Source organism: Neolamprologus multifasciatus, chromosome 8 (assembly GCF_963576455.1).
Source record: "Neolamprologus multifasciatus chromosome 8, fNeoMul1.2, whole genome shotgun sequence".
Taxonomy (NCBI): domain Eukaryota; kingdom Metazoa; phylum Chordata; class Actinopteri; order Cichliformes; family Cichlidae; genus Neolamprologus; species Neolamprologus multifasciatus.
Window position 1 is genome coordinate 10,962,719 of NC_140446.1, and position 23,341 is coordinate 10,986,059.

The following is a 23,341-nucleotide window of genomic DNA, read 5'->3' on the forward strand; positions in this document are numbered from 1 at the left end:
AGATGTCGTCTTCAGCTTCTCGCCTGTCACAGGAAATCCTTTGTTGCCTTTGTAAATTTTCATAAACAGACTGGTGTTTTTGTAAGCTTGCGTCTAAGTGACAGCGGGCTTCGGTGTATGACTGAATGATCTGTAGTAGAAACAGTATCCGGCTGCATTCTGGCTGTGTTTTAGTGTGGGAGTTGGACTTTGAAACTAACGGTGCGTGCAGGGTGCCCAGTGATAGATAGATCCTCCAATGAAGTCATGTTATGTATTCCTGATGAGACTAGTGAATCAGAGGAGAGGATTTATGTCGCGGTGGAGGAGCAACCACTCCAGAAGATGTTGTCTGTGTGAAGTGGTGGACTGAGGCTGTTTGTCATTGTGCTGAGCATCCAGTGATTAAGCTACCATGCTGACAGACATTCATCTGCTTTATCAAGTAAATGACTTGCATGCAAAATGCATGTGGCTCCAGTAAACAATGGGAAGTTTAATGGCAAGTCACATGCTTCATCTTCTTTTTGGTGTAATCCCATAAGTCACAAAGGTTTGCTAGTCAAACAGTGGTTTGTCTCTGGTTCCTTGCAAATTTAAAGCAATCAATAAAAAAAATTATAAGCTACTACATGTACTGATAAGTGGGAAAAATTAAAGGAAAGGAAAAAAAAATCACATGAAAAACAACCTGTTTTCAAGCAGCATGCGAGTTTTAATGTGCAGAAATGATTGTTGTGAGTTCTTCAATAACGCAACAAACCTTGTGCTACTGAGATATCTCACTGGGACTTTGAGGTGCTGAGTATGTCTGGCAACTCACGGTTGCGTGACACTGCCAAGCTGGGGGTCATTGCTTGTATTAATGATGCATGGGGAGCTGAACTGGCTTTTATTTCCCACACCATCTGTATCCAGTTGTGCCATGTAGATGGATTTTGGCGAGCTGAACAACCCCCCTTAGCAGCCAGTGGTATGATTTATGGGACTGTGGCACAAAGGGATGATGTGTGCAGAGAAAACTATTTGCAATTATGCAAATATCCACATTCACAATATACATCTTATTTATTTAATGCAAGGTTTAATATTGTGTTTTCCACTAAATATTCAAAAAGAAGTTCAATGATTTCAACTGTTTTTGTTTAGTAAAAGCAGAGACATTTATATCTCTCAGGAGAACATAAAAACTGAAAAGGGTTGGAAAGGGAAGAAAATTTAATTTAGATAATTGAGAAATAATTGAACAACAGAGGTTTGTGAAACCACTAGGTCTAGATGTGTAGTATGATATTAAAATAAGTAGTGATAAAGAAATCTTAGAGCAGAGAAAAAAAATGGCTGATATCAAGAAATCCGACCAGTGGCTGGGCAAAGCAGGATTGAAGCACAAGAATCATGTGTATATGAAATATTTTAAAATATTTATATTCACAATATTATTGGATGACCACCTTTATTCCTAAAAGCAACTCTTTTTGGCAGGTTTTCTTTAAACAGTCTTCAGGAAGCTCTCAGGAAGATCATGAAGCCTGGTTCTCCGGGTTTTGTGATCAGTCATTTCTGCTGAGGCTTTAGCCAAAAGTAAAGCGGATCAGCTGAAAGCTGAGATTTATCTCTCAGATACTGTGTCAGATCTCTTTTCCTATTTCTTAAGGACATGACTTATATGTTCATCTGCTGTAAAAAGAATAGTTTTTGTAATTTTTTGTTCTCCACTTGGCAAATTTACAAATTTTCTTAAGGATTGGCTGCACACCAAAGATAATTCATGATTTCCTGTAATAGCTGTTTGGAATCATCTTCCTTTTTTCAAAAATACAATTTCAGGCCTGTCAAACTGTTATCTTCAACATTTGTCATTCTATTATTTCGTGCTGAAAAACTTGTCCATTGTGACCTTTCATTTTGTGACAAGCAGTCCAAACATTTCATGAAAAAATGTGACAACTGTGAGACCTACTACTTCTCATCAATTATTCATTTTTTCATATTTGTGAAATTTTTCATGTTTGTGAAATATTTAATTAATATAAATTAAAAGAACAGACAAATATATACCACAATTTCTATTAAGACTAATGTGACTTAACATATTAGATTATATCTTACTTTCTTAACTATTCAGTACGCAGTTACCTGAGTTTGGATGAGTCCAGCATACCATCACACTATCTATCTATATCTATATATCTCTCTCTATCTCTCTATATATCTATCTCATATAGATAGATATGTGTGTGTGTGTGTGTGTGTGTTGCCATGGAATTTCTTGGGGTTGCAGGGCAGTAGAAAGACAGAATTAGTGGTTCTCTGTGTGTGACTCAAGTATCTTTCTTCCAGATGTCACTCTAATGGGCCTCAGCACAGACCTGTGGGCACCTCAACAAAATAGAGCACCACAGATAGATGTGTTGATTTCCCAATTACCCCTGGCTACTCTTTTTTGATGAGCAACTGGGAAACCTTTCAGTGTCCCAGTCATTTCTCACCTGTGAGATGAGATTTTTTTTAATAACCGCACTATGCTGAAAGCTTTTGCTTTTGGTTGTGTGTTACTCTGTGTTACTTGCAATGTACCTTAACACAAGGTTAAAGCTGGAATTAGAAGTACCAACAGCAACAGCTCGGAGGCTTATTTAACCTAAAGAAGAGGATGCATCTTAGCATGCACATGCAACTTGGCAGCACGTCTGGTTTAGCTGAAAGGCCAACACCGAGTTCCGTTTACCAGACAGGTCCGAAATGTTCAGCTAAAGTGTCAGACGTACCTGTAAGGCTGTTTACTTTTTTGTGAATTTTTGGCAGTGAGGACACAGATGTGGCTTGGGTCGCAAGGAATTTGTACAAATGTTATTTCCATCGCTTTAGCTATCATTTCGTGGGATTATCCCTGCCAAGTTAATTTGGAGCTGGAGTTTTGTATCTGTGCCGGCAGCTGCTGCCAATATGAACCTTTGGTGCAGCAGAGAAATTGTTACACTTTGCAAGACGGATGTGCTGTTGTAGTTAGAGCATCCCTCAGCCTGCTGCAATTCATCAGGATATGGCCAAGCAGGTAGAATTGTGTATATATAATCTACTTTTAGGAGGAACAGGACAGATGTATTACCGTGATTTACCTGACACTCAAATTACAGTGTAAGTAATCCTTCTGCTAGAGGTGAAACATAGTGACAGCCTTATAAATTAAAATATACCATGGAATTAATCCTAGCTATTAAAAGGAGACCTCTTAATGCTCACCTTTAATTTGGAAAATTAACCTGCCTGGCTGTCTGTTAAGCCTGTCCAAGCCTTCGTTACTGTTGAGTCATTTGTATAATGTAGCAGGAAGAAAATAAAGCACAGCCCCTTATAAGCTGAAAACCTACAGGCCAATTTAATATTATAGATCCATTGGGATGCCCTTGAGTAGCCTTCTTAAAACTGTTTACATCAGACCTGCTCCCTAGTGAGGGAGCCAACTGACTTACATTTTGTTAATTCACACGTTTTCTTGGCAGTCATAGGCTAAGACTCAAACCATGCTCATAGCTGGCAAGACAAGCTCTGACTGCTAACTAGGTGTGAAACACTATTGCATAGGCTTACCATATATGTCTACTAGAGAAACCTGCAGAAATCAATGAATTACAGATAAAACAGGAAGCTGCTCTAAACACGTCATGGCCTTTGGTGCTTCTCCTCATCACAAGATAGTAGCAGATGAAAACTTGTCTGACTCCAGTTTACTAAGTGGAGATGGCGCCTTGCTGGGTATCAAGAGCGTCCAAGTTGTATTTGGAGAGAGAGGCTGCATTTCTCTGATTATGTCAAGTTGCTTCTGGAATCCTCAAAACAGCAGGATTTTATGTTACTTCCTCCAGCTTTAGTCAGAGCAGGGATCTGCAACCTTTTACACCCAAAGAGCCATTTGTACCCGGTTTCCATGCAAAAGAAAACACTGGGAGCCGCAAATACTTTTTGACATCTAAAATGAAGATAACACTGTATATATTGTTTTTTACCTTTATGCTTTGGGTGAACAACTAAGGTGTGTGGCTTATAAAATCCATGAAGTGCTACAGAGAAAATTACATTTTATTTATGTAATCAACACATTTTGAACTCTTAAAGAAATATAACAAAAGGAAAGACACCAACCTGAACTAAAATGATCCATGTAGCAAACAAAAACTGTTGTCAGCCACCACCCTTATATCGTCTTTGGGCTGTTGGAGCCTTGACCTGACTTTTAAAAAATAATTGGTAAAAAAGCACTATGCTGCTGAAAAATTAAAAATAGATATTTGTAAAATTCTGCCCAAATATAAATTTTACCAGGTTAATGTGTGCGGCGGGGCGTGGTCTGCAGCGCCGCTGCAGGGGAGGCGGACGCACCTGAACCACACCCGCAATCATGCCTCACTGCCTTTACGTCTGCGCTATCTGTGCTGTTGTGTTGTTGGTGGTGTATGTCGGGCTGTGAGGTGAAAAGCTACAGCCGGCTGTATGCGTACAGCAACCGTGTGTAAAAAGTGGTCAATAAAGAGATGCTGAAAAGCATGTTCATGCAAACATCGTCGGTCTGCCGTGATATGTTTACAATGGGACTTCTGCTGCTGAACCTCTGCGCATAGCGTCTGCTAATCGGGTACTGTACAAAGTCAGTTTACGCAGGACTGTAAGCTGTCATCTGTCAGGCGTGAGCGGTGTTTGTCTTTAACATAGTTCACGGTGGAGAATAGCTGCTGACATAATGTGGATCCGAAGATCCATAATTGGCCTACCTGGGGTTGAAAGTCTCGATAAATGCACGGCGTTTCGGCGGGTATACCGGCTTCCGTGAGTGTGACTCTTATTTTGAGCGATGAAAAAATAATAGAATATAATTTTATTTTTATATTTCAATATCACAATAATCTTCCAATTTAGAACTACAAGTTAAAAAGAACTAACATAAATAAAATACACTTCAGCTAAATACTAATTTATTTTCCCAAACCAAGCGGAGCCGCATTATAAGGACTAAAGAGCCGCATGCGGCTCTGGAGCCGCAGGTTGCCGACCCCTGAGTCAGAGTCTCACAAGTAAACAAGTTTATTTGCAGGAAACTGGAGTGGAGTGGAGAATGAGCTCAGCTGGATGTAAAATTTCTATTAAGACTAATTTGACTTAACATATCAGTTTCAGTTTTATTTAGATTATATATTAATTTCTTAACTATTCAGTACGTAGTTACTTGAGTTTGAATGAGTTCAGCATATCATCACTATATTTATATGTATCTTTTAGGCAAATACAAGTTTTCTTTTATTCAGCAGTTACAAATTAAGACAAATACCATCATACATATTACAAAAGAATCATTGACCATTACATTAGAATTAAGATAACTGAATTGAACCGGGAGCTGCAATTTTAAACAAAAAAGAAGTCAACAGTTTGTACAGCATGTTTGATAGTTTTAATTTTATCATGTGCTCAAATACATTAACAAAAACAATTAGATAAACTCATAAATCTGTTAACTACTGAATTTTTTTTTCTAATCACCAAATAAGTATTTTCTTATCAAAAGATCTGCAAAAAAGGGCTGATTCAATTAATAGGAACGGTAAGAACACCTAATTCATAGGTATATTTTTTCTTCCCTGGGATGTTAAAGTTGTTTTTAGTACATAATGCTAGAAATGGTGGGTAATTTCTAAATGTCACTGAATATCTTGTTCAGCAAATCAGCTCAGATAATAGTAATAGCAATGAAGAGTTAAATGTTTTCACTTAAGGTGGTAAGATGGAAAATTATGTCCCTGAAAGCTTAATAAGCAATGACTTTATAATTTTTCATTCTCAAAATACACAGTGTATATAAAATAACTCTGTATATACTGTATCTGTTTATGTCAGTTGATATATTGATTGATAGTCCAGTGTCAGGTGTGCATGGTGAGATGAAAACACATTGATTCACTCTAAGGAGTCTGGGCAAGGCTGCGCTCATATGCTTAAAAGCTTAGGTTAAGCAGATACAATATTTATGTTTCTTGAATATTACGATAATAAAATATGTTTGTAAAACTGATGCAAATATATAATAATGTATTTATATATAATAAAGAATATTTCAGGTATATTTCCCATTCATGTGGCAGTCATGCAAACCTCTTTGCTCAATCGAGCTGGGAAAAAAGGGGAACTCATTGAACTTATGCTATTATTTAATCTTTTGCTAGTTAAATATATTTATATTGGGGTGGCTGTGGCTCAGGAGGTTCAGTACAGCAGGTCATCTATTAATGGTTTGACCTCGGCATGTCAAGTATCCTTGACCAAGATACTGAATGCCAAGTTGCTCCCAATGCTTTCATCAGAGTGTTAGGAAACATTTTCTGAACCTTAAACTTGGGTTACCATAAATATTTGTGTTGGTTTCCATGTCATTGTATCTGTAGTGATGATCCAAGCACCAAAAGGCCACTTGACTCAGTTTGAAGTCAATTCCAACCTGCTGTGGTGAAAAAAACTAATGTCCACCGTGGCCAATACTTTTAACACTTTATCATCTACTTCTTAAAAAACAAACAAACAAACAAAAAACAGACAAATCTGAGAGAATGACTGAAAGTCAAATTCACAGTGCAAAAACAGATAAAAACACGACACTACCATCAGAACCAAAAACCACACGGTTGAAAGATCTGTGTGGCTTCCTCCTGGCTCTAATTCTCTCCACCTGTGCTCTCAATGCGTCTCCTAAATAGGGCAATGTAAAACCCATTCCCCGTGGTGCTCAAGTGACACTACTGCATAAACAAACAATAAAATACACTTTGAATGAGATCGAATCTAATTTAGATAATTATCTGTCCGACACTTTATTCGTTTCAGCTCCAGTCAAAGACTACAATAGTTTGGAATTGCTCTCTAAAAGCATTCAATGCTCATGCCTTGTTTTGGGGACGAAAACATGATGAAAATTTTCGCATAGGTCCGTTAATTTCTCAACCTGGACTCTCACCAAGTTCCACTGAGTATAAACCAAACCTTAAATATATTTATGCATGCACAGCTGCTCCATAAAGTTGTATTTTAGTAGTGGTTCACCCTTTTGAAGTGTAGCGTGATTCCAAAGTATGAAATAGCATTCACAGATGTGTTTGTTAAGAGGGTCACTGGGCAAGACACTGAGCATGGAAAAATACAACTGCAGTATTGTTTTACATCTAAATTTAGTCTTGACAGTCTTAACCACAGCATATGTTTTCTTTTTTAATACAACTGTTATTGACTGAATATAGTTTCCCCTGAATTTTTCTGCGAGCCTGTAGGGATCAAAATCTTTTATGCCGCTCTGTGGGTTGAGAGGCATTCCACTGGAAATGGTAAACATTCCCATTGGATTAATTACCAACTCCTTTTCCTCTGTTCTGTCTGTTTCTTGTCAGAATGGAGGTTAACAGTGGAATGAACTTTGGTCCACAAGTAGAGAGTTTGCCTGTCAGGTCTCATAAAGCGCGAGGAGGCGAGTAGGACCAGGTGTTGGTGGATTGTTGAACAAGTGAAATGTCAGATGTCTGAAAGAAGAGGTCAGATTAGGTAAAAGGGACAAGTTCTAGCATCTTGTAGTTGTTTGTAGTGTTGTCTCTTGTACAGATCTTTGAAGTTTTTACAAAAGTGTTATTGCAAGTTTGAAACTTTCTATGTCTATCTTGCATTGTTTGTGAGTAGTCTTTTTTAAACCTAACTTATAAGAAAACAGGTGCGTTGTTGTTGTTGGGATTCTGATGTTGTCCAATATGTTATAGATGTTTGTGGCTTGCATTTCCAGCTTATTGCTATTTTAATCATCTACACCTTACCAGACAGTAAAATACACATAAAAATCGACAATAATATCAGCACAACAACTTTACTTTAAAATTACAATGGCAATGTGCTGTTGTGTCACCAAAGACGGTGGGATTCACTCACTGGGGACAATGACTTTGATATTGGGATCAGTTAACAGATAGGTACCACCATTTACAGCTGCTACAGTGGCTGAAAATTATAAATGACCGAAACTAGCTAATTTTGACAAATATCTGTTTATTTTTAAACTCTTCCTTCCAAGAAAACAGGTGGTTTGCTCAGATTTTGACGGTGCACAATATCTTATACATGTTTATGGCTTGCATATTCAACGTGCATTGCTGGCAATTATAAATTCCAGACGTAAGCCTCCACTAACAGCTACTCTCATTACACTCAGTGTTATTCAAACAGGCACACAGAGTTCACTTGAGCAGTCCACCCAGGTGTAACATCCACCTTATAATCTAAAAACAACACTGCACATTCCTTTTGCCTTCATTTTAAACATCGTGAGAAGAAGGGATGTCACAATACCCAACTTGACACATGTGCACCGCATAGCATTAACCACTGCAAACATTTTAGCCTATGGAACGTGGGGGATTTTGTAACAGCAATGCCAGCTGTCTCAAAAGATAACACATTCAGACTAATATTGGATGAAGTTGTTGAACTGAAGCACATTCACCTTTTTAATTATTTGTTTTTACCTTTTAAATCCAAACAGATTTGGATGCTGGACTTTCTGGTGCTTTCCTGAATTGGAAGTATTTCCTCCCTTGATAGCATTGTTTACATACTGCCTTTAGGAAATAAGTTATCCCCCTGCACCTTAATATCTTTGTTATCTATGCATCGGAGTTCAGGTTCAAGTTACTGTATTTGTACTGGCAGACAGCTTTAGCCTCTCAAGACCTCGAAATGAGACTTTGGAAACCAGTGGCTGACGTCACAGTAGCTATGTCCATCTTTTATACTATGAACTTTCCCTGTGCCTGTGGTCATCCTTCAGCATGTAAAGATACAACGCAATACTTGTAGCCATATACTACCCCATTCTGCTTACAGTACCTATGATAGACAGAAAATATTTTGTGGTCAGAATTACGGTACTATAAGGTATCACAAATGTGGGTTCTGACAGCATCTCTGTTGAGATCTACCTCATTAATTGTTGCTATGCTGAGATCACCAAGGCTACAGAGCAGAAGGATAATTATCAGGTAAATTTGGTGTCCATCTGCAAAATTAGCGATTCAAATGTGCTATTTGTCCCCAAATTCTTTGCTATTAAAAGATACAGAAGAGCACCTCATGTGGTATAAAATGGTCTTCTGTACTTTAGAAGTCATGGCAGATGGCTGCCCCTCCCTGAGCATGTTTTTGATGGAGGTTTCTTCTAGTTAAAAGGGAGTTTTTACTTCCCACTGTCACCAAGTGCTTGCTCAAGGGGGGTAATTCGATTATTGCAGGGTCTTTACCTTACAATATAAAGCAGATTTGGTGCTATATAATTAAAATCAAGTTAAATTTAATTGGATAAGTAATATAGTTTATGTGGGTTTGTACTCTTTTGAACTCATCTCTACAGCCACAAACAGAAAAACCAGTCACTGTGAATTAAACTAGTATTTCATGACATCTTCTTCCCCATTCCATGCAACTTACTGACAAGTTAGTGCTGTATTCAAGATCTCTGGATCTCTTTTATCGCAAAATCTGTCAGCAAGACGGATTAATATTTCACAAAAATAAGAAGAATAATCAACATAAAGGAACATAGACAGACATAAAACACTTGATAAAAGAGAACAGAGAAACTGAATTTAATTGACTGGAAGATTACTATTAGAAAGCTTAAAACAAAGGGGAAAAAGAACAGTAGCAGGGAAAATGCTGAAATGCACACAAGGATCTCTTCAGAATTATTTTTACTCACATGGGTATAAATTTTCTAAAGTTAGATAATAAGTTACAGACACATCACATCGAAGTTCATCCTGATAAATTATTCATTTGAAACTGCTGTGCTAACGCTGCACTGCTTTGCATATGCCCCTCAAGTTTGAAACACCATTTTATCCACACACATACACCTTAATTGTTTATTGTGTTAAAGACAGAGCTCAAATAAAACCATCATCCCTTGTTCTGGGTTTGATGTAAAGTATACTCCCATCATAAGACACATGACCTGTCACTTTCCCTGTTATCATTTTCAGGCCTAGTTTATCCTCATTATTTGTGTTCTGTTTGGAGCCCAGAACAGCTCTTCACAGCATATCCATTACCACAATCAATAATTTAAATAGGAGCCATTGTTTTTCTCTGCTTTTTAATGACGCCATCATAAGCACTTATTCACCTTAGAAGGTGCTGCCACTGAAATTAAAATAATGAATAAAAGATAAGATGGTGGAAAGTGCTGAACTGGGACTCCAGCCGTCTGAGATCCCAGCTGAGAAGCAGTTATGAATGCAGGGCAGAGGCCACGTTTCTCACCACCCTCCTCGGGAGTGAGAGCGGCTGATGGTTGTGTTTGTTAATTTAACCCTGTGTGCTCATTGGTCGGGCTGAGGTCAGATTGACTTCCTGGGGATTAGATTCTGATCTTTTGGGCCACAGAGTGTGTGATCAGGATGAATGTGATGGATGACTTCTCCTTGGGTAATATGACAAATGAATCCACTCTAAGCCACAGTGAATACAGATCTTCTCCTTGTTTGTCTTATGCGTGCTCGCGATTTACATGATTGAACTGGGTCACAGACCTTTGGGGGTGCTGGAGAAGGAGTGACATATTTGACAGGTCAGGGTGCTCCTGCTCACTCTATTATCAGACATCTTTGTGGCACACTGTAGACATGCAATATAATACAATCCCCTTTTCCAAGTGTTGTCTTGTAATCCCAAACTATACTAAGGAGTAATTTCATGGTTCAGTAGATAGCTTTGGTTCTCACTTTATTTGCACTAACCAGCCTTTTTCAGTTGCTTTCTAATAAACACATCAAAGTTGAAGCTAATAATTCTCTTTTTGCCTCGTTATGAGTATTTATTACATTTAAATTGTTGGTTTAAGAAAAATATATTAATGTGGGTAAAAAGGTTCACCGTCTGTTTTTACAGATTCTAACACTCAACAGCATATTAGCTCTACTGTTGTTTACTCAGATTGTATAGAAAATATATGGACATAGCCATGGTGAGGTCAAATCCAAAAGCTATAGGGCACCAAACTGTTAAGCTAAGTAGGTTAAAAATGTCTCTAGTGCCATTATCAGTCAAATTACTAAATGGTAATAGGTGAAATTGTGGGTTACCTTATATGAGTTGCTTCCCTCACTTGTCCAAAGTAAATTTCTCCCAAGAGAACTCTGAGTATAGTCGCTAAACCCTTTATCCAATTTGAATGTTGATACCCTCAAATGAAAGCTGAAAGGCTACATATTATGCCCACGTCCATTATCTAATTATAATTGGAATATGTTTTAGTAAACAGGTAACAAAACAAAACTTTTGTCAGTGTCTAAATATGTATGGACCTAACTGCATCGGCAGGCCTGGGAACCCCTAGACATTTCCCTGGATAAGCTTATCCATTGATATTGTCCCAGATAATGTTTGTTTATCTGATTTTTACTGCAATGCAAACTTCTTAAAGTACATTTAAAAAATAACAAAGAAATCAAAATGTTTGCATACAAAATACAATACTATTCCCTTGACCATAAATACTATCCAGAGAGTGAGCTGCCTTGGGGGATGTTTGAGCTTTCCCAGTGCTTCTTGTTGATGTCTGTTTTTAGACTTCACTGATCAAGCCCTCCTTGTCCATGGGGCTGCACACTCACGTATCTTCAATAATGAGTAATTACATCTGATAAGGAGTTTAATACATAATAACATCAAGCGAGTAAATTTTTCACGTGTTGGAGCTTGGCGTTCCTTTCATTTAATGCCATAGGGATACTCAACAAACCAGAAAGTAATGTCATTTATTTTTCCTTCTCATCTTTATCATGTGTTTGTGCATACAGATGTCTGATAAGTATTAGTAAGTTAATGGCCTCAGGGAAGGGAGAACTAAACAGAAAAAAGAATTATTTGTATTAATTTTATGTATACTATTATAAAGCCTAAGCAAAGAGGTCTGGGCCTCTTTGCTTAGGCTGCTGCCCCCGCGACCCGGCCTCGGATAAAGCGGATGAAGATGGATGGATGGATATTATAAATCCAATTTTTAATATACATAAATGTGCATATTAGGTAGTTCCATAGTGTAGTGGTTTACAAATTTTCCTAACAAGTAAAAGATCCCAAGAAGTGGCACAAATCCCTGGAGTGTTGTATCCGGAACGGGATCTGGTGTTAAAAACATGTGACACCTCTTGAATAAAGAAGCAACTAAAAGAAGCTTTAGATTAAATGAAATCTTTCCACACAAATCAGTACCAGTTTGGCCTTAAAGCCAAAGTTGTCTGAGGAAAGAATTCATCAATATTCATGTGTTTCATTAATGCCTCCAACGGTTTTGATCATGTAAATCAATAGAAAATTGTTAAAATTGAGTCAAAGAGTGAGTTCTGGTTTACTTGTGCATCAACCCAACATTGCAAGCCTCATTTGGAGTTTTGTTGCAAGTTTTTTTTAAATGATGCTGATTTGCCAAAAACAAAAGCTAAGAGCCTTTAAAACTGGGTGTATGACTGGAAGGATTCTAGAGAACCATATTATTATATATGGATGATCTCGTGGTTTATAGTCCTAGCAGTACTGGTCTCCAGTAGTTCCTTCACATATGCTCTGCTTTTGGTGTCGAGCATGACATCAGATATAATGACCGTAAGAGCGCTCCCATGACTTGGAGAACCAAGGATTGCAAACATCTAGAATTTCAAAAATGAAAATTGTTAGAGAATATTCTTATTATCTCTAATAAAGTCAAATATTTTGGACATCTTATTACAGATAAAATAATGGATAATGAAGATATTTATACGCAATGCTAGATGTTGCACAAGCAAACATCCCCTTATGTAAATTTAATGTATGTACAGAAAGAGTGAATATTTCTGTACATACATACAAGAAACATCAGATAATATACACTAAATACATATATTACTCCTAGCATACATCACATTACAATAACAGAAATCACTAAAAATATTCCAACGTTACCCTAAGGATGCTAATATATAAATATCACTAATCCAATATATCTAGATAATCAGCACATGAAAATAATAGCATAAAGTTCATATAGAAAGCTACTGCAGGTTGTGAAAAATCCTTACCATACAGGGTTTAAAAGCAATAAAAACATTTTGATAGTAAGTACTGCATTAAAGTTTGTTTGAAAACAGAAAATGATGTTAACAATTTTAAGATGCATTGAAGCTTATTCCAGATTTGTGGACCTCTACAGGTCACACACAAAAAAAGTATTGTCAGTAAGTAAGTAAGTAAGTACTAGATTATACATTTCACAGGCATTATAAAAATACCTATGTAAACAACTCTATATACAACATATATGTGTGGATGAATTATAGGAAAGCAAAGTTTATGGAAACCTAATATAACTTAAAGATGTTGTTATAAGATTTAGTTAATTGCAAGAGAAATGTTTGTAGCTGCTCGAGTCAGTACATAACTGTAATACCTTATTAAGAAAAAATAGTAAGAAACATCATGTTCTTATTAAGAAAATTATGTCACTGCTTCTGAGAATGAGATTAGTGGTTTAATGGATATTAGTATAGTTTGAAAAAACCCACACTGTCCTACTTTCAGTAACCCAGAGTCTCACACAATTTAGCAGAAGCATGTTGTTAAACCAGGAAAACAAAATGTTACACAACATTTTCAGGTTTGAAGCCTTGCTATTTTTTTTAAACCTCATCTTTTTAAAACACTCATCTGTAGATTGATTTATAGACAACATGTTAATGGAAAATTAATATTTAAATATGGGACATATGCATAATTTAATATAAGAGAGCTTCTGTCCCTTTATATCATCCTGGCAGAATAAAAAAAGCCTCAGCACAGAAGGAGGCAGTGTCATTGTCATCAGCAGCTATTTATCACAATCCCAATATGACCAATCAAGCATTTGCCGCAGTGTCACATGTCAGAGAGCATTTAATGGCTGTACCACCCTGGCAGTGGCCTCATGCTGAACTTTAATTATTGTGAGTGGCCTGGTTGAAAAACTTTTTTTTTTTTCAGCTGACACAGCAACTACAATTCCTTTCTTCTTCCATCTTACTACTTCTATCACATTCTCCCCCTGCTAGTACTTCCTGTGTTTTTGGTGGACTTCAACCAAATTCAACTTCCTGTCTCTTGGAAATGTTAAGAGAGGTGAGGCAGTAAGAAGGACCAGATGGTTTCACAGATGTGAACGTACAGTAAATTCACGTTTTCAGCTTCTATTGGCTTTTACTGTCAACGTATCAGCTGTTTTTGTACAAAACACCACAACAGGAAGTTGCCTGGAGTCTGCAGGCAAGTAGGTTCATTAGCTGTCTCCTCTGTTCTTCTGTTTTTTTTTGCTTATTTTCTTTGGAGGGTTTGTAAGTGGTCCTAAAAGGGAAATGACTTTATAATGGTGTGTGGACAGGATCGTCCCTGAATGATAAACCGTTTCTTCACTATAACAATGGATAGTTGGAATCAGCCTGTCGAGAGCACTTCTGGGTAGCTGCCCAGAAGGACTCTCTGGACAGAATGTGCTGTTCTGTTCTCAAGGTCTCTCAAGTGACTCCACTGCAGGGTTTGCAGTCCACTCTGTCATACTGTTTCTCTGCACCTTGAGCAATGCAATGGTATTGAGCTCTCTGGCTCTGTCGCCGCAGAGGAAAGCTGGCAGTAGATTTCATTTTTATGGTATTGTCATATTCCACTTATGTTCATCTATTTTTATACCTCTATGCTGTCGATGGCCATGGCTAGAGGCATTATGTCTTTGGGATCGTTTCGGGATTGTACATTACTCTGCCATCCATTCATTAGTCCATCCATTCTAATAAATGTGAGATATTGTTGATAGCTTCTAAATGTTCTTTACATCTGCAACAACCTTTCACTTGGACTGAACTGATTAGATTTTGGTGCACATAGTAACCCAAAAAAAGCCTCATAAAATACACACATGTCACACTTGGTGTGACTGTGTTCAATTTAGTTTTTGTTTATATAGCACCGAATCACAACAAGTCACCTGAAGGCACTTTATATGATAAAGTAAAGACCCTAGAATAATACAGAACAAACCCCAACAGTCAAATGAGCCTCTATGAGGAAGCATTTGGTGACAGTGGGAAGGAAAAACTCCCTTTTAACAGGAAGAAGACAGGACAAAAGACAACTCATTTATGCCATATTCACTGGAAAATCTATGTAATTCAATGATGATTGATAATACTTTATAAGCCACAGATTCAAAGGTGAACATTACTTCCTCTTCTTTATTTTGGCTGCTCTGTTTAGAGGTCGCCACAGGAGATGACCTGCCTGACACTAGGCTCCCAATGTATCCAGACTTGGGACCGGCAGTAGGTGTACAGTGGCTTGTGTCCCACAACCGAGCCCTGGAGCTATATTCAAAGGTCAACTTTAGTGCATCATCATGTTGTTGGCCATTATTCACCAAAGCCTCAGAACAGAAGTGGAAGAAATGTCCAGATTTTTCATCATTTTGAATTTGTGAAACTAATATTCGGTGCCCACGTATTACATGTCTTTGAAGCCATCTTTACATGTATTTTTGGATTTACATGGCTGTAAAGTGCAACTTGACTTGTTGGCAGAGGCGGTACTATATAGGGAGATTATATAAAGACCAACACTACAAGAGAATATAAATGTTTGCTTTCTTCCTTCTATCTTGATTTATTCCTTTATCACCCACATTTCTGATTGAACACATGATTATGGATTGGGTTTCCGGTGACTAATAAATGCTTGAGGATTCAACTATTTTTCATTGAGTCTTTCTGGTGATATGAATCGGGCTCGCCTGAGCTTATCAACTGACCCTGTGCAAAACCTCATATAGCATTTCGCTTCACTGCATCCCAGCCACGAGTGCAACTTCTAATCTGCCTGTTGCTTCTCCAGATAAGTGAAGTTTTAGCTATCGTGCAGTGTAAACAGCACTGAATATTAAAAGATAGTCTGACATTTTAAGAACGCCCGCAGACACAAGAGGACACAAACATATACTCGGCCAAGTTATCTTGCAGAACATCTTCAAGAGTTTCTTGCACAATGTTTCAAAGAGAAAGCATTTCCTCTGAAAACGGGTTAGTGCTAAACCCAGTAGAAACAAGACCTTTTAATCTTCTCCTTGAGTCAAAAATGAAGACAGCGATGGTATTTTAAACGTTTCCTGTGAGTTCTCCGTAGCCTGAGAAAGCACTACTGGTTTGCTTTGAATCAAAACAAAGACGGCCCATCAGCAGGCCAGCAATTAATTTCCACCATTTGAAATATCAGAGAGCTGAGGAAGTAGGACAGTGCACTCTCTGCTACACAGACTGTTTCTCCAGCCAGGTATAACAATAATTCCTTGCTGTGGTTTGAGCAATGAATGGTTAAAGGGCTGTTGAGTGTTTTTGTCATTCGCTTTCTCTAAGAACGCGACCAAAACGCATGGACATGTTGCTTTTGTGTCACCACTTTTCCATTTTTTTGTGTGTGCAAAATCAATGCCAAAGAAAGCAAATTTTCATCTTCAGAACATTGGAAAAGCTGTAGCATAGCCTGTTTAAATTTGATTTGCTACAGCCAATAGCGTGATAGTGATCGCCAACAATAGATTCAGATTGGCCAAAAAATGAGTTACACACAGCGGCTTTTCACACAAAGAAACATTTTTGTATTGACAGAAATAAACACAAAGAAAATAATTGTTTGTGAAAGAAGGGAAAGTACAAAAGAGAATAGCAATTAACTGCTGTTGTGAGGAGGGCTGTTTTTTTCCAGAGCTGGGATGGGAAGCTTGGAGGAAAGCAGACAACAGACTTTAAACAAATCAGCCTGATTGGCTGTGCTGATGTGTCCCTAAATGACAGGGTAGATAGTATGGAGAGACCTTGCTTTCATGAGTTATTAAGACTGTGGCCAATTCCATTTGTATCACACAGGGAAGGAGCCGTCAGCGCAGCACGTACACCACTACTACTGAGACTTATGTATTCAAAGTTAATTACAGTTATTATGAATTTGAGTTATCTGTGTGGTTATGTGTTTGATCTCTCCAGCCAAACCAGTTTTCTGACCTGCGGTCTCCCTACACGAGTGATATTTCATTTCTCAGTGCCAATTTCAAATAAAATCTGAAACTACTGGTGGTATTGATTGTGCGATAATGATTTATTAAATATTTAGTGATCATTAATAATTTTACAAAGCAAGAAATCGTATTATCAATTTTATCCAGTTTTATTATTCTGTGGTTTGAAAAAGACCTGATAATGAAGTACTGATGCACACACAAAAAGCTTTTCAACAGGTTTTATACTAGAACACGCACACAAATGGTTTTATACTATATTGCACTCAAACATCTCAGCCTAGTCTGATATCAAGTTTTATCTTTAAAAAACACACATGCAGTCATTTGCATTACATTTGAGTAAAGACTAAATACATAATTTACATATTTACAGATGAGATTTCTTTCTTCAAAAGAGGTTTATTCTCACTACTCACAAGCTGCAGGGCATTGGAGCCCGATCAATAGGACTCTTAGGACAGATACCAATATTTGTCAATTAAAAAAAAAAAAATCCAATATTTCTTCTGCCATTTTTCTTCTTCTTTTAAAGACATGAAACATAAACAGATTTCCATAATATTTATTTGTAGTTTTTTTTATTTATGCTTCACGCGATTCTGCTCAGCTGGTTGTTGTGTCTGTGGCATTTCAAACATGTGTGCTGCCAAGGGAAGCTGGTGAACAAACTATGCAAAGTCAACACCCATAATAATATTGATGATTGAAGGGTGTTTCTCTTATTTATAGATGTCAGTACAGATAGATATCAGCTGATTATATCAGCAGTAAAACTATACCTAGATTTTTCTGGTTCCTCTTTAAATTGGTTGGGTTGACTTTTGTTGTTGGTGCAATACAGTATCAGTACACTGAATTTAATAGGAAGAATTGAACTGAATAGCTAGTGGCCAGATAATAGTTTGAGATTTTTTCTTTTAAAATATTTGCCTTATTAATGCTTAATATAGATTAATTACACATTATTGAAAGAATTATTACTAATGCTTTAACTTAGTTGCAAAAAAACTTTTCAGCTACTTTCTTACAGGCAGTGTTCAGAGGCATTAAGGATGCTAAAGGTGGAAAGATGAATGTGACGGGTGGCCTTCAGTGCAGATAGTCTTCAAATCCACGCTTTAATTATTACAGATTTAAAGGTTTATCAGCTGAAAAGGGTAGATGATGCAACTTTGTGTTCTCTTTGTCCACTGCCCTCTACACATATTTCAGTTCCAGTTAAGCTATTTCATCATACTTGATGGACAGGAGCAACATATTTGCTTTATGAGTATAGCCGATCTGTCAAGCTGCCAGTCACCCACTGCTACAGCTAGCTGACTGATTGATTTAGATGCAACTTCCCTTGAGAGTGACATTGTTGTGTCAATGACACCGTCCCTTATTTAGCTTTGCATTTTCCATCCATCTGTTTTACCTGTCTCAATCTCTCTTCATATGTAACCCTCATGCACCATTTTTCTTTGCCTTCATCCTTGTAGTCTTTGCCATGACCCCCCCATTGACTGATAAAGGAACAGAACAGAAGAGTGATACAGAAGAGTGATATGCTCACCAACAGTAATCAGTGGGCTTGTTAGGTCTAATTCTGTAAATGTCATCCTAACTTTAGTGCTGTGATTACAGGGTACAATCCTTTAACTGAAGAAGCTATCGATTGAGATCCATTATTCTGCTGGCGTAAAGCAAAAACATATTTTACATCTGCGTCTTTCTTTTTCAAACCGAAGGTACTGTCAGGTGAACTTCTTGTAGGTTGGAAAGGAGCCTTTTCAGAGCAGAGCTTGTTATTTCGACACCTGTTTCCTAGAAAGACTGTTGCTGTGGGGTGAACCTGATGGCCCAGCGGGGGGTAAATGACATTGCTTGAGCAGGGAGGCAGTCACTCCATCTTCTTATCTGCTCTGCCTGCAAGCTGCTGGAATACAGAGCTGCAATGGGTAGCTGGGGGTAGACAACATCAGCAGCTGCGAGGACTAGCAATGACTCACTTCCACGGTGCCCTTATCTTATGATGTATGCGAGCAAGAGCAGGTATGGCATACATCAGCTTCAACTGCATGGGTATAATATATATATATATATATATATATATATATATATATATATATAGCTCCAAGTGTGAAGATGGGAAACATTTCCAAAGCCTTCAGCTATAAAATTATTCTGCTCACCCTTTTAAAAAGTATCCTTTTTGTCATCCTGCTGTACTTTGTTCAGAGCAAATCATTATGGCTTACCTTTAGACACAAAGAAAACTCATGGATAAAACCAGAAGGTAGTACTGCGAGAGCATTATCTTTAAAGATCAACATTTCTTTCACCCTTTAGACATTGGCGTTCTTTTTTATCTGCAGGTGAGTGTTGATCCAAGTGACTTCACAGTGAGGAATACTATTTTCTGATAATATAATCCCTCCTGTGGTCCAGGCCCGGCTGCGTATCTCTTATATCCATGTCCCTCCCCGTGAGAGCCTCCTAGTTTCCGGGCTGAATGTCTCTCTCATCCTTATCGTTTCTTCCATATTGTGATTCCAATGCACAGGAAGGATGGGAGGATGGACAATGAGTAGAGTGCTGCTGTAATGTCTGATTGAAACAGGAAGTTTAAGAAGTCATTCCAATTAGTTACATTTTTCTCATGATTATACCGCTTTGTTGAGGTAGAAATGTTGACATTTTGTGAGCTGCTGCAATTTTATATTTTCTTCATATTCACAGCAGGTAATTACAATATAGCAACATAACAATTTCACACAATCAGAGAGGTTTAAATGAGTTTTATTTTTATAATAATTCTGCTCTTTTACAATATTTCAGCCAGATAATGAAAACAGTGAGATAATGTTGACTCCTAGTCATCTCACTCAGTTTTCTTTCTTTCTCTGTCTCTCTCCATTTAGTTAGCAGAAGTCAGTGGATGAGGTGGGCTGTTCTCCATAACCCATTATGGATATCAACTACTGGCTATTTACCCATCTCAAAACATCCTGTCTGAAAGGCTCCTGCTCCATAACACCTCCCTGTGTTTGAGCTGGGACGCCCGGGACTCACAGGCTGTGGACATCATGACACAGATGGACTACAAGTACAGCCTGCTGGGCTCCACGGTGGAGGACTACCGCAAGAGACCGCTACTCCTGCAGGTGGATGAAACACCTATGAACCTGTTTGCAGTTCTGCAGGTAAAACGGGATCTACCAAGACGATGGAGCAACCTGGGGTGGTTCCGAAAGATCCGTGTCTACAGCTTCCTGTTTGGCCTGGCTGTCATGTTCCTCATCACGGCTTCATACATTCTGACTGGGGACAAAAAGGGCCTTCTCCTCACCCCTTCTCCCTATCACTTCAGCAGCCTGGTCAGCCCAGGACCTTTAACCTTTAATCTCTCCTCGGTCAAGGATTACATACATATTAAAATGGTGGTCAAATCCATTGCATCTAAGGTGGAGTTTCAGAGCAGTAGACAGCTTCCGGAGCTTAAAGCACTGGTTAAGAGTGAGCCACATGTGAGTATCCAAATTATTCTATATATTCTTTTTCCAATTTAACACATGGACTTTGGCTTTGAATATCAAATGCTATCACAAAATTGATTTATTTAAAACTGATTCAATTCATACTTCAGTAATATATAACTATTTATATTACTCCTTTAATCAGCCTGAAGAGCCTTGTGCTATAATTAAATGTGTTGAAAAGGTGATTGAAATCAGCATTCCTGCCTACATGCTGTCTACCCAGGGCTGAATACAGCTACTCTGGTGTAATTCCCCATTGGCTACAGTGTCTAATTTAATTCATAAGGAGATAAACCTGCACTGAAATCCTTCTATAACTCTTTATGCCAAACCAGATAATTACATAGGTCCCCTTAAGCTCAAAGCCATCCCGAGGTCCTTCAGTATGTTGGCCTTGAGGCTTTCTTACTGTTCGTCTCACCTCAAAGCTTAGTTCAATTAATTGCTAATCGTAATGATAATGGCTTGTGCTTGGGCTATTTGCAATATAACTAATTTCTTATTGAACAACCTAATGAATTAGAGAGAGTGGCTGCAGGACAATCAATACTGCATCTGTGGATGGATCCGGCATTAATTGTCCTTAAAGTAGCCACGTCTTACAAAGTGCAAGCAAGTCATAGTGGCGTGATTATTTGCTGCCTTTCATCAACAAAAAGAAAAAAATAACATCTTAACAATGTGAATGAATGCATGCATGCTCATGTGTAGTGCTACCAGAAAGTGTGAGATGAGATTAGAGGTTAATCTGGTTACAAAATTACCAGAATGAAACATTTTGTGAGTTTGCACCTCCACACTTACTCAACAATGAATTTGAAGCTCTTTTTGTGAGTGTGAGGGTGGGTAATGGATTTGAGTTAGATTGTTTTTATGGCCACAAATTGCAATGTTCCCTTCTGGCCAAATCAGTCCCTCAAACACAATTCAGCTAATGTTCGTTTTAACTGTTCAAGACCAGACTGAATGCAAAAAAGCCTCCAGAACAAGGAAAAAGGTGTGAATGGCTGGACTATGTGGCTGAGCATCAGCAGTACAGATATGATAGAGTGTGCTGGTGTTTATTGGAACATTGCTCGACAAATTTAGCATGAAGCCACTTGCTTGTGTTTCCAATTTATTATAACTATATCTATTATAAGTCTGATCTGCCAGAGACCACATTCTAGCTGCACAAACTTGTCATGAACGCACACAGTGCTTGCCTAGTCCTACCAAAATAATGCTCTGTAGGCTATACAAAAACCCCCAAACATATTCATCTTCTACCGTGCGATGATAATTGAGAGTTTACAAAACGTTTTGCGTGAAATGTCTAAATGGCCTAACAGACTGATGCAACCTGCTTTCTCTGCATTCACAGATGTTTTCTGTTATCCCTCGCAAATTTCTGCCTGGTGTCAAGAACCCCTGCTGGTATGTGGAATACGCTGGGAATATCACTTCCGACCCATACAGGACAAACTTATACGGACGCTATTCGCGGCGCTTCAGAACAGTTTTCCAGCACTTGAGGAACACTTTCCACGAACATTTGCTTCATCACAACAGGAAACTCTACCGCATGCGGTGCCTTCCTTATTTCTATATCATTGGTCAGCCAAAGTGCGGCACAACAGACCTGTATGATAGACTAAAGCTGCACCCGGACGTGAAGTTCACAACTTTCAAAGAGCCACACTGGTGGACCCGCAAACGTTTTGGTAAGTAAGGAACACGTAATTTTGAGCGGTATGGGAGCCCAGCCTGGGACCATGACATATGCTAAGCTCAAGTCACTGTCATTATTTTGGCAGTGAAATAGCCTCAGTGGACCCCACAAAACCACTAAGTGACATAATATTGAAATTGTCTTTACTATAACTATCATCATATTGTTAGATGTGTGAATTGCACAGTTTCTGCATATTTTAGTAGGTAATTTGAGCTCTTTGGGTATTGACTGACAATAATGTTAGAGTAAGACTTTTCTGAAACAAATACACATTTATGTATTTGTTTTTACATTTCTGATCCATATAGTTCAGTTTCCGGCTGTCTCAGGTTTCCTACCAATTTCTACCCCGGCTGTCCAGTATACTATGTATCTATATTAATATATTTTATATTCCCAAGTAACCTTGGGCAAGATACTGAACCCTGATGCCCCTGATGTTTGTGTGAATGTTAGATAAAAGTGCTCTTAGTGAATGTGTGTGTCACTGGGTGAATGAGACTTATAGTAGAAAGCGCTTTCAGTGCTCAAAATTAAGAAGAAAGGTGCTATATAAGCTTTTCCCAGTGCAATTACAGTATAATTACAGGGAAATTAATACTCAAAACAAAAGCACTACAATTAACAGAAACTGCTAATTTTCTGCCTGAGAGTTGACCCAGATCAACATCCCTAATTGTATATTTACAATCTTTATGCAGCAATTTGAATTATAACCATTCCCTGTTCCCCTCCTGCATACTTTTACACCTTCATTAGACTTATACCAGTGCAACTTTCTCATCTTGGTATGTGTGGTTAAGCTTATGTGCTAACAAAGCTCATTAACAGCTCAACTAGAACGATACGCAGAAGGATCTAGATTAACTGTACTTTACTGTCATCTGTGACATAGACTTTTCTCTGTGGTAGAAAGCACTTGAAAGGAACATAAAAACAACCGAAGCTTCTTCAGGCACACTGAACCCACGCATGCTG

The 23,341-nt window shown here is 38.0% G+C and overlaps 1 protein-coding gene and 1 long non-coding RNA gene across 2 annotated transcripts in view; one reads left to right on the forward strand and one right to left on the reverse strand.

The window, feature by feature from the left end:
- LOC146512543 (uncharacterized) overlaps positions 1–23,341 on the reverse strand; it is a 74,668-nt gene that overhangs the window by 34,162 nt on the left and 17,165 nt on the right. The gene's annotated exons all lie outside the window — the stretch shown is intronic.
- chst15b (carbohydrate (N-acetylgalactosamine 4-sulfate 6-O) sulfotransferase 15b) overlaps positions 1–23,341 on the forward strand; it is a 41,430-nt gene that overhangs the window by 7,715 nt on the left and 10,374 nt on the right. The window contains exons 2-3 of the mRNA XM_085169935.1: positions 20,032–20,637; positions 22,013–22,352. Of these exons, the coding sequence (XP_085026061.1) occupies positions 20,197–20,637; positions 22,013–22,352 (781 nt within the window). The 5' untranslated portion in view covers positions 20,032–20,196. The remainder of the gene's footprint in view (positions 1–20,031; positions 20,638–22,012; positions 22,353–23,341) is intronic.